At 50.7% G+C, this 17,119-nt stretch overlaps 1 protein-coding gene across 1 annotated transcript; it reads left to right on the forward strand.

The window, feature by feature from the left end:
* Window positions 1–1,961: 1,961 nt before the first annotated feature.
* Window positions 1,962–14,164, forward strand: ZNRF4 (zinc and ring finger 4). The gene is made up of 2 exons (XM_005909008.3): window positions 1,962–1,983; window positions 12,744–14,164. Exons 1-2 carry the CDS (start codon window positions 1,962–1,964, stop codon window positions 14,162–14,164), a joined length of 1,443 nt encoding a protein of 480 aa, XP_005909070.2.
* Window positions 14,165–17,119: the final 2,955 nt, after the last annotated feature.

The raw sequence follows: 17,119 nt of genomic DNA on the forward strand, positions 1-17,119 counted from the left end.
CACTCAGCTTTCTTTATAGTCCAACTCTCACATCCATACATGACTACTGGAACAACCATAGCCTTGACTAGACGGACCTTTGTTGGCAAAGTAATGTCTCTGTTTTTTAATATGCTGCCTAGGTTGGTCATAACTTTTCTTTCAAAGTCCTTCAGTTTCCATTCTCACCTCTGTTTGTCCTCCCCTCAGCCGCCAGAGGGTGCCCGTGAGCACCCATCAGGCTCCTCCCCTCCTCCACCCTTGGTCCTCCAGGGTCCCACCTCCTTGGGGTAAAAACTCAAGTCCTCCCAGTGCCCCACAAGGCCCTGCTTCACCTGCTCCTGTCCCTCCCTGCTCTCCCCTGGCTCACTCCGCTCCAGACACAGGTGCTTCCTTACTGTTCTTCCAACACACCAGGTACAGTCCTGCCCCAGGGCCTTTGCATGGACTGTGTCCTCTGCCTAGAATGCTGTTCCCCAGACCCAGCGTGGCTCTGTCCCTCACCTCCCTCAAGTGTCAGCTCTGATACCAGCTCTTCGGTGAGCCCCTTGTAACTTCACCCTCCTCCAACCCTGACACACTATACCTTCTCCCTGCTTCTTTGTTCTCTTCATAGCATTGATTTCCCAACACACCACACAATTATTTATAGTGTTTCTTGCTTGTTGCTCATTCTCCCCGCTAGACATGAGCCCTGAGAGGGCGGGGTCTGGGTCTGTCCTGGGTCTGTCTTGGCTCAGACTAGACCACTGGAGCCAAGATACTGTCACATTTGGTAAATTGCAAGCAGGCAGCTCCTGATGCTGCAGTGCCAAAGATGGGCAGGGACGTGATAGGAACTTACCTGGGCTCCCTCTTGAGAGCCAGGGCTGTGCTCAGACTTGAAGGAATGGGAACCCTCCTTGCCCTTCTCTGTGTTTCAGTTTCAACAAAAAAAGAGATCTTGAGGTCACTGGGGGCGTTTCTGAGTTCCTTCAGTTATACCCTGCATGGAGTCCCTAACCAAACCATTTCATGGCTTTGAGCCTTCATATGTAAAGTGCAGGGCTGAAAAAAGGAGTAAATTCTGAGCATGAGGTGGGTGGTAACCATTGGTCTCCTTTGATGCTCCATCCCCAGCTCCCAGGACAGAGGCCAGAGCTCAACAGACAGTAATATAGCCTCCTCATGATAGCTAAACTGATTGAGCACCTACTGTATACCTGGCCCCACAGTGAGAACATTATCAGGATTTTAGATCTAACTTAAACTTTGAAGAAACCCTATGATATAGGATACTATTATTTTCTCTGTCTTGCAAATGGGAAACTGGGACTCAGAGAGGTGAAGACAGTCACCCCAGATCACACAGCCAAGAAATTGTCAAGGCTGAATTGGGCCAGATCTCTCTGATCTCAAGTCTGTGTTCTAAACTGCCACACTCTCCAGCCCCGAGAAACATCTGTTGAATGAATAAATGAGTGTTGATCGATCCTTTTGGAAGGGGGAGGGCACTCATGGCTGCTTTCCGTAATGACACGGGGGCCTCCAGTTCCCCTCCTCCCAAGTGTAAGGTCATGCCCAGACCCATTGCCACCCCCTACATCTTCCTGACACAGCTGCCACCTCGCAAGGAGGCAGCCAGGGAAATGCATTCCTCCACTTAACCCAGAGCAAAATCTCCCGATCTCCTTGAGAGACCCCTCCAGCAGGGGAAGGAATGAAGAAAGACAGGAGAGGACATGAGGGGATGGAAGGTGAGGGGGAGGGGAGGGCAAACTCCCCCATGTGTCCCCTGGCAGCCTCCTTTAAAAACAAAACATAAAAGAACAAGAGGACTGCGTGTGTGTGCGTGCACGCACACATCTATGAAATATTTAGGGGGCGCCCAGTGTGTTTATGGCTGTAATTAATCTTGTGTCTCGTTGGCGGAGAGCAAAACGTTAAGAAATTATTTTCCGGGGCCTGGGTGAAGTGCGGGCTGGCAAGGCTCCTTTCCCGAGATGGAGGCTGTGGAGGTCGAGGGTAGGGAGGATGGGGATCTGGGGTAAGCTTGTGGCCCTGGACTGTGGCCTCAGGAAACTTCTCCTAAACTCCCCCTCCCCCATTATAGCACCCAGGAAGTTTCCAGCCTGGCTGGTGTCCCTTGTACTCCGGGCCAAGTGCTTGCCCTTTTTTTTTTTTTTTTTTTTGGTTTTTGTTGGTTATTTCATTCGTCTTTATAGCTTTATGGTTTGTTGCTGTTGTTCAGTTGCTCAGTCGTGTCCAACTCTTTGTGACCCCATGCACTGCAGCACACCAGGCTTCCCTGTCCTTCACCATATCCCGGAGCTTGCTCAAAACTCGTGTCCATTGAGTCGGTGATGCCATCCACCCACCTCATCCTCTGTTGTTCCTTTCTCCTCCTGCCCTCAATCTTTCCCAGCATCGGGGTCTTTTCCAATGACTCGGCTCTTCACATCAGGTGGCCAATGTATTGGAGCTTCCGCGTCAGCATCAATCGTTCCAATGACTATCTAGGGTTGATTTCCTTTAGGATTGACTGGTTTGATCTCCTTGCTATTCTAAGGACTCTCAAGAGTCTTCTCCAGCCCCATAGTTCAAAAGCATCAATTCTTCGGTGCTCAGCCTTCTTTATGGTCCAACTCTCACATCCATACATAACTACTCGAAACACCATAGCTTTCTTACTTAGGCATGAGGTATAGCTTCCATACAGTAAAATACAAACACTTGAGATGTGAGTGGGATGTGTTTTCAGGCAGGTGCACATCACCCCCAGAGTTTCTCTTGGGTCCCTTTGTAACTTCTCCCTACTCCCTCTCTTCCCCACCTCTAGCCCCGCCCCTTTTTAAGCAATCACCAATCTGATTTGGTTCACCCTGCTTTAGTTTGTAGTTTGTGGGTAGCATTCTTCTTTCTGGCTTCCCTGTCTTTGCCTGTCTCAGTGCTTCGTTTCTCTGCACGGCTGAGGAATGTTCTTTGGTTCACATGGACCATGATTTGCTTATCCACTTGCCTGTTGATGGACAGTTTGGTGGTTTCCAGTTTGAGGTTGCTCTCAATCTTGCTCCTGAGCATATCCCTAGGTGTGGAATTGCTGGATCACTAGGGGCTTCCCAGGTGTTGCTAATGGTAAAGTACCCACCTGTCAATCCCTGGGTGGGGAAGATCCCCTGAAGGAGGACACAGCAACCCCCTCCAGTGTTCTTGCCTGGAGAATCCCATGGATGGAGGAACCTGGCGGGCTACAGTCCAAGCGGTTGCAAAGAGTCGGACACAACTCAGGCTACTTAGCACACATGCAGGGGAGGTGTATATTTCACATTTTAAGAAGTTAGTTTGAATTTTGGAAATGTGATGACAGGACATGCAAAGCTGGGGGTGGAGCATATATTTACATCTGGGAGACAACTCAGTCCCAAGAAGGGGAGGTTGAGGACAGCCTGTGTGGCTGGGGAGTGGCAGAGCTGGGACTCGAACCCAGGCTGTCTGTGTCAGGCATGTCACCCATGGGCTACATTCTGCCAAACTGGGATAAACGCCTGTGGCGTCTTAGTGTCTCTCTCTTTCGCATCTTGGCTGTGAGCAGCTCTGATTCTGCTTGAGGGCCAGGTGTCCAGTAGGTGCTTAATAAATGCAAACAGAAGCTGAGACGAGAGTCGTGATTCTGGTTGCAAAATATCTCACTCCTTCCTGAGTTGGAAGCCCCAGTGGCTCCCCAGCGCCTTCAGGATAAAGCTTAAGTTCCGAAATGCAGCCCACAGGTCCATTCCAATTCTGACCCTATTCCTCTTCCCGCTGTGCCAGCCTTCTTGCTGCTTGTGGAATACCCACACATGGTCCTGCCACAGGGCCTTTGCATCTGCCATTGCCTCTGCCTGGAATGCTCCATGTTTGACTTACCCATGGGCAGTTCCTCCTCTTCCTTCAGGTCTCAGCTCAAAAGTCACCTCCTCAGGACTTCCCTGGTGCTCTATGGTTAAAACTCCACACTCCCAGTGCAGGGGGCCTGGATTTGATTCCTAGTCAGGGAGCATGGATCCCACTTACTGCAACTAGAGAAGCCCATGAACCACAGTGAGCACCCCACAGCATAACAAAGACCCAGAACAGCCAAAACAGGAAAAAGTCATCTCCTCCAGGAAGCCCTCCCTGACTTCCCTGTCTAAACCAGCTCCACCCAGTCCCCTCTGTGGTATGTATCACCCTGTGATTTCCTCTCTCTAGTTCTTTTTCTTCTTTGAATTTCTACAATACATTAATTTACTTAGAAAACTTTTTACACAGTTACATAATGCTTGCTGTCACCTGATTCTGAGCACACACTCCATGTGTCATGAATCATCTAAACTTTATTTTGGGGCTGTGCTGGGTCTTTGTTGCTGCTCAGGCTTTTCTCTAGTTGTGGTGAATGGGGGCTACTTTAGTTGTGGTGCGTGGGTTTCTTGTTGCAGTGGCTTCTTTTATTGTGGAGCACGGGCTCTAGGGTGTGTGGGCTCCAGTAGTTACGGTAATGGGCTCAGTCATTGTCGCTCCCAGGCTCTACAGCACAGGCTCAATAGTTGTGGTGCTTGGGCTTAGTTGGTCTGTGGCATGTGAGGTCTTCCTGAATCAGGGATCAAACCTGAGTCTCCTGCACTGGCAGGCAGATTCTTTACCATGGAACCACGAGGGAAACTCTTAATTCATCTAAACTTTTAAAGAACTCTCTGCATTGGGTAATGTTGTTATTTCCATTTATAGATGAGGAAATTGAGGCCCAGAGAGTCTCGGGCCTCAGGTCCAGGAGGCCTCTGCGCTCCGGGGGTGTGCACCTGTGGTCTGCTGCCCCCACAGGACTGGCCTGAGCCACCCTCAGCTGTGTGCCTGGTTGGTCTTAGCACAAGGTACGGCTCAGCATGGTGGATAAACAGCTCCAACTTTTAAAACATTTATGTACGTATTCTTTAGCAGCACCTCAAGGCATGTGGGGTCTTAGTTCCCTGGCCAGGGATTGAACCCACATCCCCTGCAGATGGGAGCATGGGTTCTTAACCACTGGACCCCTGGGGACATCCCAAACAGCCCCTGCTTTTTACAGATGAAGCAGCAGAAGTCCCAGGAGTAGATAACTTGCCTTGTGGCAGGGCTAACTTTAAAATTGCTTCTTGGACCTGCTAACCCCATGTCCTGTACCATCCCCAGAGCCCCCCAGACTGTGAGCCCCAGAGCCTTGGAGGAGGCTTGGCGGGTGCTAGCTCAGACGGCGAACAGATGCTCGCTATTTTAAACCCACTGTTTAACTCATTAAGACAGCTGTTTCCCATCCCCAAAGTCGGTGGAATTAGAATTAAATTCATTCCAGAATTAAACACACACATACATACACACGCGCATACCCGCCACCATTTGGAGGCAAAACTTGTTAGCATTTAGGCAAGCTGTGCCTTCGAGCCTGGGGACGGGGCTGGGCTTCCGCCTGACAAGTTAGATCATGGCCCAGCGGTTGCCAGCTGGGCTGGTGGCCAGGATGGCCTGAGGGCCCAGATTCCTGTGTGTACCCAGGCTTCTACCGTTAGAGTCCAGCTGCCAACTGGATGCCCCCCACTCTCCACCTACCCCCACACAAACCCCTGGCCCTGCCTGACCCCTCAGACCCAGGGGCACCAAGACAAAGCTCAGCATTTGCACTTGAACTGACTTTCCCTTCTGGGACCCCATCTCCCCCTGCCGCTCACATCTGAGACAGATCTCACCTGTCCTTCCTTCTCTCCCTTCACTTACATCCAAACAGTCAGGACTCACTGGAGATGCCACTTCCAGGCAGCTACTTCCCCTACTGCTACTGCACCAGTCCAAGCCTCCATTACCTCCAGCCTGCATGACTGTTCTTGCCTCTTTCCTGGGCTCCTGGCTTCCACTCTTACTCCCAACCAGCTGTTTTCCCTCAGCAACCAAAGGGATTTGCTAGTTCCTCACTTTCATGCATTGGAGAAGGAAATGGCAACCCACTCTAGTGTTCTTGCCTGGAGAATCCCAGGGACTCAGGAGCCTGGTGGGCTGCCGTCTATGGGGTCGCATAGAGTAGGACACGACTGAAGCGACTTAGCAGCAGCAGCAGCAGCAGCAATCGGTTATGCCACTCTCTCACTTAAAATCCTCCAATGCAGGGCTGTCCAATAGAACTTTCTGTGACCGATGGAATGTTCCAGACCTGTGTCACCAAACATGGTCACTCACAGGTGGCTACAGAACAGTTGAAATGTGGCATGTATGCGTGAGGAAGGAAATTTTTAATGATTTTTTATGTTTTTAATATTTTAATGTTAATTTTTAAATATCTCATTTTAATGCATTGAAATAAGCCCAGGTTGCTGGTAGCTGCCATATCAGTCAGTGCAGGACTGAAGGTCCATCAGCTGTTAGTGGCCTGCCCAGATACCCTGGGTCCTCACCATTTTCTCTGCACTGCTGGCTGGCATCCCAGCCCAGATGCTCTGCCTGAGCCTGCTTTGCTCATGGCAGGCGAGGAGTGTCTCAAGAGTTCATGCCATCCCCTCCAGCAGCCCCCAGCCAATGGTCGGCAGGAGCGGGAGTGTACATATCCCAGCTCCCTCGTCCCTCGTGCTACGCAACTTTGCAGTTCATGCTCGGCAGAGGCCCCAGTGGGACTGAGCCCGCTCTGCCCACCACAGCCACCTAATCGCGAATGCACCCTGGACAGGCTCCCTCCCACCCCTCTCATTCTCCCTGACTCCTCCTGGGGCTTCCTGCTTGCATCCCAAACCTTGTCTCAGGACTACCTGCTGTTCTGCCTCCCCCTCTCTTCCTTCCTCCTCCTTCCTCTCCTCCTACTTCTTAGTGCCTTAAGCCTCTTTTTAAAAAATGTTTTGTTTCAGAATAATTTTATTTTATTATTTTTATTTATTTATTTTTGGCTGTGCGGGGTCTTCGTTGTCACCCGTGGGCTTTCTCCAATTGTGGCACATGGGATCTCTCCGGACAAGGGGTAGAACTGGTGTTCCCTGCATCCGGCAGGAAGCAGAGAGTTCCTACATTTTCTCCACCCAGCTTCCCCTCCTGTTAACGTGATATATTGCCTGGTAGGATGATCAAAACCAGGAATTAGTACAGGCAGAATATCATAAACAGACCTACAGACCTCATTTGAATTTCAGTAGTTTTTTCTGGGAGTGTCCCCTTCCTGGTCCAGGACACCAGCCAGAGTCACTCATTTCATCTCATCATCACATTGCCTAGCATCCTTCATGCCAGAATAGTTCCTCAGTCTTTCCATGTCTTCCACGACCTCGAAATTTGTGAAGAACACTGGCCAGGATTTTGCATAGGGTCTCTCAACTTGGGTCTGTCTGATGTCAGCTCATGGTTGGACTGGGATTGTGTGTTTCTCCCCAGAATCCCCCAGGGGGCTGATGTTGCATCCTCCTTGGTGTAGGATATCAGGAGACTCCAGAAGTTGCTGGGTCTCATCGGCAGTGATGTCATGATCACATGGTCAGGACATGTGACTCCCCTCTCCCCCAGAAAATTACCTTCTTACCTTTCAAATTTGTAAATATCTTAAGAGAGGTCTTTGGCAGTGTATAACCATTCTGTTTCTCCTTAAACATTCACCCAACCATTCTAGCATTTCTCCCATTGATTTGATATGTCCTCTACATACAAATGAGTTCCATTCCAAGAGCCCATTCATAAGTCCAATGAACTCATAAGTCCAATAAAGTTAGCCTAAAGTGTCAGTCACTCAGTCATGTCCGACCCTTTGCAACCCCATAGACTGTATAGCCCACCAGGCTCCTCTGTCCAGGGAATTCTCCAGGCAAGAATACTGGAGTGGGTTGCCATTTCCTTCTCCAGGGAATCTTCCTGACCCAGGGATCAACCTGGGTCTGCTGCATTGCGGGTGGATTCTTTACTGTCTGAGCCACCAGGGAAGCCCAAGTTAGCCTAGGTACTTCACTAATACAATCAGCTATGTAGTATTGTAATACGGTTTACACAAATAATACATAAACGAACAAACACCAAAAATAAAGAAAACACTTTTAATCTTACAGTACAGTACCTTGAAAGTACAGTAGCACAGTACAATCAATGGGTGGCACGCAGGGGCAGGCATCGAGTGAAGAGGCAAGAAGAGTTACTGACTGGAGGAGCTAGAGAAGGTGGGAGATGGGAGAGCGAAAGGATCGTCAGCGATAGGAGATGGAGGGGCAGGTTGCAGCGTCACTCACGCCTGACATTGATGGCACAGCTTCTGGTTCCTTGTGGATTCAACTCTATCTACCCTCCTGAAAAAAAAATCCAGCGATGTCTTGGTAGTAGCTCTTTTTTTTTTTTTCTTTCTTCATCATAGATGACACGGCAGCTGCTGGATTGCAACCTGAATGGCTGTTGCAGCTTCTGTGTACTGTTCTGCACTTGGTCCTGTGCTTCCAAAAATGAACAGAGCCTCCTGAAATAAAGAAAACCCCTTACCATCTCCTGCGCCGCGAATCCCTTCGGTTCTTCAGCTGCCGCTTCCTCTTGTTGCTCCACTCCCTCAATTATTTTCACTTTTGTTTCCATTGTTATCACTTGGCACTTCTTAGTGGTACCAGCTACATCACTACTGCTTTTACACTTGCTTCCAGACATCCAGAAAGTCAAAGTGTTAGTTACTCAGTCGTGTCTGACTCTCTGTGATCCCATGGACTACAGCCCACCAACTCCTCTATCCAGGGAATTCTCCAGGCAAGAATACTGGAATGGGTTGCCATTTCCTTCTCGAGATCATCTTCCCCACCCAGGGATCCAACCTGGGTCTCCCATATTGTGGGCAGATTCTTAACCAACTGAGCCACCAGGGAAGCTTCCAGACATCCTGGGCATGAAATAAAGATGCTGTACTCTCTACTCTCTACTGTAAAGTACACAAAAGCACAACAACTTATAGAGGATGCTCTCACATGACAGTGTACACCAAACAGGTGAGCTAAACTATGTGATTGGACCTGCAAACACCCGTTTGCGTCTTTGAAATGTAGCAGCTCGAAGGTTCGTATGTAGGGGACTTACTGTACTTTGTTACGGCAGCCCTAACAAACTCTGTTTATTAACTGCCCATCTTTGGAGATCTCTGGCTTGAACTTTTCCCTATCATGCGCCTGTTCCTTTGTTTACCAAATACTCCTTAAAGATCGACATTTTATCTTTCCTTAAGAAGATTGTCGAGTCATAAACAAAAAACCTGTATCACTTGCCTCAAAGGGAAGGGACCCACAAGAAGTAAAGATACAGAAAACAAAATGATGCCTCAAAATGTCAATGGGGAAGGGAAGGAACTTCCCTGGTAATTCAGTCATTAAGACTCTGCGCTTGTGATGCAGAGGTACTCAAGTTCAATTCCTGGTTGGAGAGCTGGGGTCCCACATGCCACATGGCGTGGTCAGAAAGTAAAAAAGAAAAAAGTGCCCATGGAACCAAGGACCTGTATCTTAGGAAAATTAGCCATTGCCAGAAAGAGATTAAAGACAGTAGCACCAAACAAAACTTGCTCCAAGTAAGCCCCAGGGGAAGGCATTGTTGGAGAGTGATGTCCTTCACCCCCATGACCAGCTCCATTCAAGGACACCTCCCCTTTGACCTTCCTGCCCACTCACTCATTCAGGGATATAACCCCCTGTTATCCTCTCTCTGTCCCATTCGCCAGTCCCTCCCCTGGTTCTCCCGCTGCCTCCGTGGCTTCTCCACCTCTCCTTGTCTCTCCCACCCACCCTGCATCCAACAACCAGAGGGTTCTTTCAGAAACACAAATCTTTCTTTCAGGAGTCATACGTGAATTCACTCCCGTCGTAAGAAGATTCAAACAGTGCAGAAATACAGAGAGCAGAAATAAGAAATATGATCTGACCATGTCCTGCCTCTATTCTGATTTTTTCTAAGGCTTCTCATCAGTCTCTGTGTAAATTTTAAAGTCAGCGACATTCAAGGTTTGGGTCGGGTTCTGCTCTTTCCCCTCTCTCTCCCATCCTTCAATAAGACCCTCTTCTTAGTCACTCTGCCGGCTTGCCATATCCAACCATTCAACTCTCACTCCCTTACTCACTCTCACCGCAGGCCCTTTGCACATGCCCTTTGCATTCCCAGCATGTTGTTCTCCACCCCCTCAACTCCAACTTCATCCTTCCTCGCCCTTCCGTCTCAATGTGCTGACACCTTGTGTCTGGTTGACCTCACCCAGACGTGGGCCCTAGGGACAAGGATTCCAACTGTGCTTTCATTTCTACACCTGCCATGACCAGGGGCTCCCTCACAGTTGTGGAGGCTGGAAATCCAAAATCAAGGTATCAGTAGGGTCCGTTCCTTCCTGCTGGCTCAGAGGGAGAATCTGTTTCCCACCTCCCTCCTAGCATCTGGTGGTTGCTGGCTACCCTCGACATTCCTTGGCTAGTAGTCACATCACTGAAATCTCTCCCTCTGTTGTCACATGGTCTTTGGTCTGTTTGACTCCTGTGTCTCTTCTCTATCATTGGCTGAGGGCTGCTCTGGGAAGTATTAAACCAACAGAGACAATGTAAGGAATTAAGTAGCCAGCCTGGTGAAGTGTGGCTGAGGAGAGAGAATTCTGTTCCCGGCAGAGGGAACAAACAGCATTTGCAAAGTTCTAGAGGTTAGTAAATCATGATGCATTCGCAGCATTGAAGAGCATTTGAGGGGCTTCCCTGGTGCTGCAGTTGGATAAGAATATGTCTGCCAATGCAGGGGACACGGGTTCAATTCCTGGTTTAGGAAGATCCCACGTGCCTCAGAGCAGCTAAGCCCGTGTGCCACAACTATTGAACCTGTGCTCCAGAGCCCATGTGCCACAGTGGAGACCACCCACATTGAGCCCGTGCTCTGCAACAAGAGAAGCCACTGCAATGAGAAGTGTGTCCAGCACAGCAAACAGTAGCCCTTGCTCACCACAACTAGAGAAAGCCCGTGCAAAGCAATGAAGACCCAGCACAGCCAAAAATAGTAAAATTTTTAAAAATAAAATTATTGAGGTTTTGGAGACCGGCAGGGGCTTGACCATGGAGAGCTGTGTCAGACACAGAAAGGAACTTGGATTTCAAGAGGGTAGTGGGAGTTTAGAGCATGGGAGAGACCAGAGGATTAAACTTTAGAAATATGCTTGACTGCCATGTGGTGATGTGCTGAAAGTGTTGTGAACTGGAGGCAAGTCTGTTATGGGAGAATGAAAAATTCAGACCCTAGGGGCTTCCCTGGTGGCTCAAATGGTAAAGAATCTACCTGCAACACAGGAGACCTGGGTTTGATCCCTGGGTCAGGAAGATCCCCTGGAGAAGGGAATGACAACCCACTCCAGTATTCTTGCCTGGGAAATCCCATGGACAGAGGAGCCTGGCGGGGTGCAGTCCATGGGGTCACGACTGGACACGACTAAGCAACTAACACACACATGGTGAACATCAATCAGGCATCATCTCATTTAATTTTCTCACCACGGACCCTACGAGGCACATTGCTCATCATTACACCCATCTGAAAGATCTGGAGGCTAGAGCCCAGAGAGCTTCAGTGACTTACCTGGTCTCACATAAGCTTGTTAATGACAGAGCAATGATTCAGGGCTTGAGTAGATTGCCCAGCCAGGTGACAGAGTCACGGTGGGAGATCTGGGATAAAGAGTTGGGAGGGGACATGAGGCTGATGGCCAGCGCTCTGGATGAGGGACAGTTGGAGACCCGGATAGAGAGGAAGATCTAAGCTGAGAGAATAAAGCTGGTTCAGGTGGTCTCCGGGACCTAATGCCTGATGATCTGAGGTGGAGCTGATGTAATCATAATAAAAATCAAGTGCCCAATAAGTGTAATGCACTCAAATCATCCTGAAACCATCCCCCCATCCCCAGTGCACAGAAAACTTGTCTCCATGAAACGGGTGTGTATGGGTGTGGTGTAGTCAGTTGTGTCTGACTCTGTGACCCCATGGACTGTAGCCCACCAGGCTCCTCTGTCTGTGGGATTCTTCAGGCAGGAAGACTGGAGTGGATTGCCATGTCCTACCCCGAGAATCTTCCCTACCCAGGGATTGAACCCATGTCACTGGTGAGCAGATTCTTTACCACAGGCACTGCCTGGGAAGCCCCTGGAAACAGGTCCCTGGTGTCAAAACGGTTGGGGACGGCTGGTCTCCCAGGTGATGGGGACTTGGGCCACTCGCTGTTGCTAGCCCAGCCCTGACATTGCACTTCTCCCACCCCTCCCATCAAGTCAGTTAGACCCTGAAGACATAAGAACTGAGACCTGAAGGGTAAGAAAAAGCCGGCCACGGGGAGATAGGATCTTTCAGACTGAGGCACAGACTATGCAAAGGCCCTGGTGCAGGATTGTGCTGGGTGTGTTCACGGAAGAACATCAAGGAGATCTGTGTGTCTGGAGCAGAGTGAGCAAGGGGGAGTGAGGGAGGGAGGAGGTCTGGGATTTGGGCTTTAAAACCTCATGGGCAGAGGGTGCCCTGAACAAGTCTAAGTCCCCTGGGAATCTCGAAATGGGTGAACATTGACTCCCTTCTTCAGTGGGTCTCTAGGAGGCTTGGGGAGATGATGATGGCAGAATGTCAGTGAGAAGGCTGGATCCATGCCATGGTGGGGAGCATGGGCTGGCAAACCACTCTGTGGCACCCCTGAGCTTTACCCTTACAAGGTCCAGGAGCTAGGGATGTGCTGAGACTTCTAGAAGTTTTTTCCAAGGTTGCCCAGCGCCCAGGTCAGAGCCCCAGGAATTCTGTCTTGGCAGGGGGTGGAGGGACTGGATGTAACAGGACGATGTCACAGAGCCTGGGGGCATCTAGAACCCTAGGGGCTCCTGGTCTCAGTGTCATCTGCCAGGAAGGCCGCCTGGGTAGGTTATCTCCTCCTGGGACCAGCCTTCAAGGACAGAATGTGAGCCTGGCTGTAGGGCCACCAGGGTCCCCGCTGCTCTGCTCAGCTGCCTCTGAGCCACCTTTTCAAGTTCACCTCCATTCTCTCCCCGGCCACGGGTCCCCTGGGAGGCCCTGGAGATGCCCAGAGGCCTCCCATTGGCAGTCCCCAGTGGGACCTAGCTCCACGCCGCCGCTGGAGAAGGCCGGGCCAGCCATGGGGCGGCAGCAGCCAGCTGTGGCCCTGGGGGCAGTCAGGATCTCGCTGATGCTGCTGGGGCTGCTTGCTCCCTCGCAGGCAGTGGTGCGGGCCGTGCTGGATGGCAACTCGAGCATGATGGACTTTGCGGATATGCCAGCCCTGTTTGGGGCGCCCCTGGCCCCCGGGGGCGTGCGAGGCTACCTGATGGAGGCCAAGCCAGCCAACGCATGCCATCCCATCCAGGGCCCACGGCCGGGCAACGGCTCCCTGGGCGCCATCGTGCTGATCCGCCGCTACGACTGCACGTTCGACCTCAAGGTGCTGCACGCCCAGCGGGCCGGCTTTGAGGCGGCCATTGTGCACAATGTGCGTTCCGACGACCTGGTGCGCATGGCACACGTGTATGAGGACCTGCGGCAGCAGATCGCCATCCCATCAGTGTTCGTGGGCGAGGCTGCTTCCCAGGACCTGCGGGTCATCACGCGCTGCGACAAGGCGGCCCACGTCGTCCTGCTGCCCGACTACCCGCCCCACCCGGACCTGGACTGCCACCCAGTGCTGGCCGTCTCCTGGGTGCTGGGCCGTGCCCTGGCCCTGCTCACCAGCGCTGTCTTTGTCCTGCAGCATCTGTGGCGTTGGCTCTGGAGCTGGCGGGCCAGCAGGCAGGCAGTCAAGGCACAGGCCACCCAGAGGGCCCAGGTGCGCACCTTCACCAGGTGTAACGACCTCTGCGCCATCTGCCTGGATGAGTACGAGGAAGGCGACCGCCTCAAGGTCCTGCCCTGCTCCCATACCTACCACTGCAAGTGCATCGACCCCTGGTTCTCCCAGGTTGTCCGGCGCTCCTGCCCCATGTGCAAGCAGTCAGTGGCCGGCACGGAGGACAGCTCTGACTCCACCGTCGACAGCCACGGGGACGAGGAAGATTCCTCGCTGTCTGGCCGCCACATGCCGACCTGGCTTGTCCAGGCCCGGCTGCGCTCCCGGAGGCTGGCTCTGCTGACCCGAGCCACCTCCCGGCGCCACTGTAGTGCCACCTCTGTGGGGGAGGCCGATGCCAGTGCGCCCTTGGAGGGGCCCCCAGAACGCCACTGAGACCCGCCAGCCCCAGACTGGTAGAGATCTGGGCGGGCAGGGTGGAAGGAAGGCATGTTTTTAGCCTGGAGACTAGATAATAAAGTGGGTTTGAAAGCGGATTCTCCCCCTGGCTACTCTGGGGCTGCCCAGTCCCTCATGCCATCCGTCTGGCAAGTCCCAGCTGAGCCCAAGGCTGGCTCCTGGTATCTGAGGGTGAGTTAGGGGATGTGGGGGTGGGAGGGTGGTCTTCTCAGGGACGTTATGTACCTCATCTCCATGGTGGCCCTGTGACGGGGCCACCATGCCTCAGTTCAAATCCTGGGTTCACAGGGCCTGATTCCTAATATTCGCTTTCATTTAAACCTTAAAAAACAATAAACTTGTTACTTTGGAATAATTTTAGCTTTACAGGAAAATTGCAAAGTGGCTCTGGACAGTTCCCATGGACCCCTCACCCAGCTTTCCCTGAGCGTTGACATTTTACATCAGCATAGCATTTTTTCTTTTTAACGTTTTGAGTTTTTGGCCACTGAGTGTGTGGGACCTGGGCTCCCCAACCAAGGATCGAACCCACACCCCATTGCAGTGGAAAGCAAAGTCTTAACCACTGGGCCGCCCAAGGAAATCCCCAGCAAGGCACGTTTGATTCAACCTTGAGGGCACCGTGAGTAGGTTATGATGAACTCAACTCTGGGTTCAATGGAAATTTCCTCATCATTTCAGCTGCTTATAGTGGAAAGTGTCAAACACACTCAGGTAGAAAGAACGGAATGATGACTCCCCACATGTACCCATCACTCAGATTCAGTGATTTATCTGTGCTGCCACGCTGTGCTAAGTCGCTTTGGTCGTGCCTGACTCTTTACGACCCAATAGACCATGGCTCCTCTGTCCATGAGATTTTCTAGGCAAGAATACTGCAGTGAGTTGCTGTGCCCTCCTCCAGGGGATCGTCCCGTGTGTACCCATCCCTCAGATTCAATGATTGATCTACTCCTGGTCATTCTTGTCTCCTCTAATTCTCCTCCTTCCTTGCTGTTTTTTAAAATATATTGTTTAACATTTTTATTTATTTTATTTTTGGCTGCTCTGGGTCTTCGTTGCTATGTGGGCTTTTCTCTAGTTGTGGAAAGCAGAGGATACTCTCTAGTAGAAGTGTGTAGGCTTCTCCTTGCAGTGGCTTCTCTTGCTGCAGAGCACGGTCTCTAGGGCACATGGGCTTCAGTAGTTGGCACACATTGACTTGGTAGTAGCAGTTACCCGGCTCTAGAGTATAGGCTCAATGATTGTAACACATGGGCTTACTTGCTCCAAGGCACGTAAGGTCTTCCCAGATCAGGGATCAAACCTGTGTCTACTGCATTGTCAGGTGGATTCTTTACCACTCAGCCACCAGGGAAGCCCCTCCCTTGCTATTTTGATGTAAATTCCAGATGTTTTTTTCACCTACAAATATTTCAGTGTGTGTCTCTAAAGCAGTAGTTCTCCACTGTGGTGGGGATGTTGTGTCCCCGGGGACACTGAGTGATGTCTGGGGGCATCTGTGGTCATCATGACTGGGGGCCTTCTGGTATCGAGTGGGTGGGGGCCAAGAATGCTGCTCCATACCTCTTAGCCCCTGGGAGGGTCTCACCCCAGAGAATGATCTGATCTGACTGTCTACAGTGCTGAGAGGAGACACCCTGCTCTACAAGATAAGACCCCTTCAAGAGCAACCTCACAAACTCCAGTATCAAGTCCAGAATGAAATGATTCCTCATGCGTGCATGCATGCTAAGTCGCTTCAGTCATGTCCAACTCTTTGAGACCCTATAGACTAGCATGCCAGGCTCCTCTGTCCGTGGGATTTCCTAGGCAAGAATACTGGAGTGGGATGTCATTCCCTTGTCTAGGGGATCTTCCTGACCCAGGTCTGTTGTGTCTCCTGCTTTGGCAGACAGGTTCTTTACCACTAGCACCACCTTGATGCTATAATGATTCCTAAATCGTGTTGAATATTCATCCAGGGAGCAAGTGGAAATGTGCACATTTATTATACTATGGTACGATTTTTTAGGCTATTTGAAGCAGGACCGAGATAGAATCTAGAGTCACTGATGGTCTCCTAAGTCTCCTTAATTTTTTATTTATTTTTAAAAATTGGTTCTGTAGGTTTTAAAAAGTATTTAATTTATTATTTACTTGCTTGGCTGCACTGGGTCTTAGCAGTGGCACTTGGGATCTTGCTTGCATTTTGCGAGATCTTCCTTGCATCACATGGGATCTTTCATTGAGGCACACAAATTCTCTAGTTGTAGTGTGAGGGCTCCAGAGCTCATGGGCTTCAGTAACCACGGCACTTGGGCTCAGTGGCTCTGTGGCATATGGCATCTTAGTCCCCCAGCCCGGGATTGAAGCTGGGTACCCAGCATTGCAAGGCAGATTCTTAACCACTGGACTACCAGGAGGTGTGTCCAAAGTCTCCTCTAATCCAGAGCTTCTCCTGCCATCTTTCTCCCTTTAATTTTCCTTGCAGTTTATTTATTTGAGGCCACTGGGTCCTTCATCTTGCAGAGATGCCCCTGATCTGGGTTTTGTCAATTGGGTGTCCCCATGGCATCATTTCAGGCTTCCCAGCTGGCACTAGCGGTAAAGAACTTGCCTGCCAATGCAGGAGATGTGGGTTCAATCCCTGGGTCAGGAAGATCCCCCTGGAGGAGGGCATGGCAACCCACTCTAGTATTCTTGCCTAGAGAATCCCATGGACAGAGGAGTCTGGAGGGCTACAGTCCATGGGTCACAAAGAGTCGGAAACGACTGAAGTGACTTAGCACACACACATGTGGTATCATTTTAAGTACGCCTCTGCCTCCTTTAGTTTCTTTTATTTTTTTTTTTCCTTTAGTTTCTTTTAATTTCTAGTTGGATTCGGAGACCAGCGTGGATGTGATTTAATTTTATGGTAAATAGATAACGGTGTTTCTTCAGCTCCCA

Source organism: Bos mutus, chromosome 7 (genome assembly GCF_027580195.1).
Source record: "Bos mutus isolate GX-2022 chromosome 7, NWIPB_WYAK_1.1, whole genome shotgun sequence".
NCBI classification, from domain to species: domain Eukaryota; kingdom Metazoa; phylum Chordata; class Mammalia; order Artiodactyla; family Bovidae; genus Bos; species Bos mutus.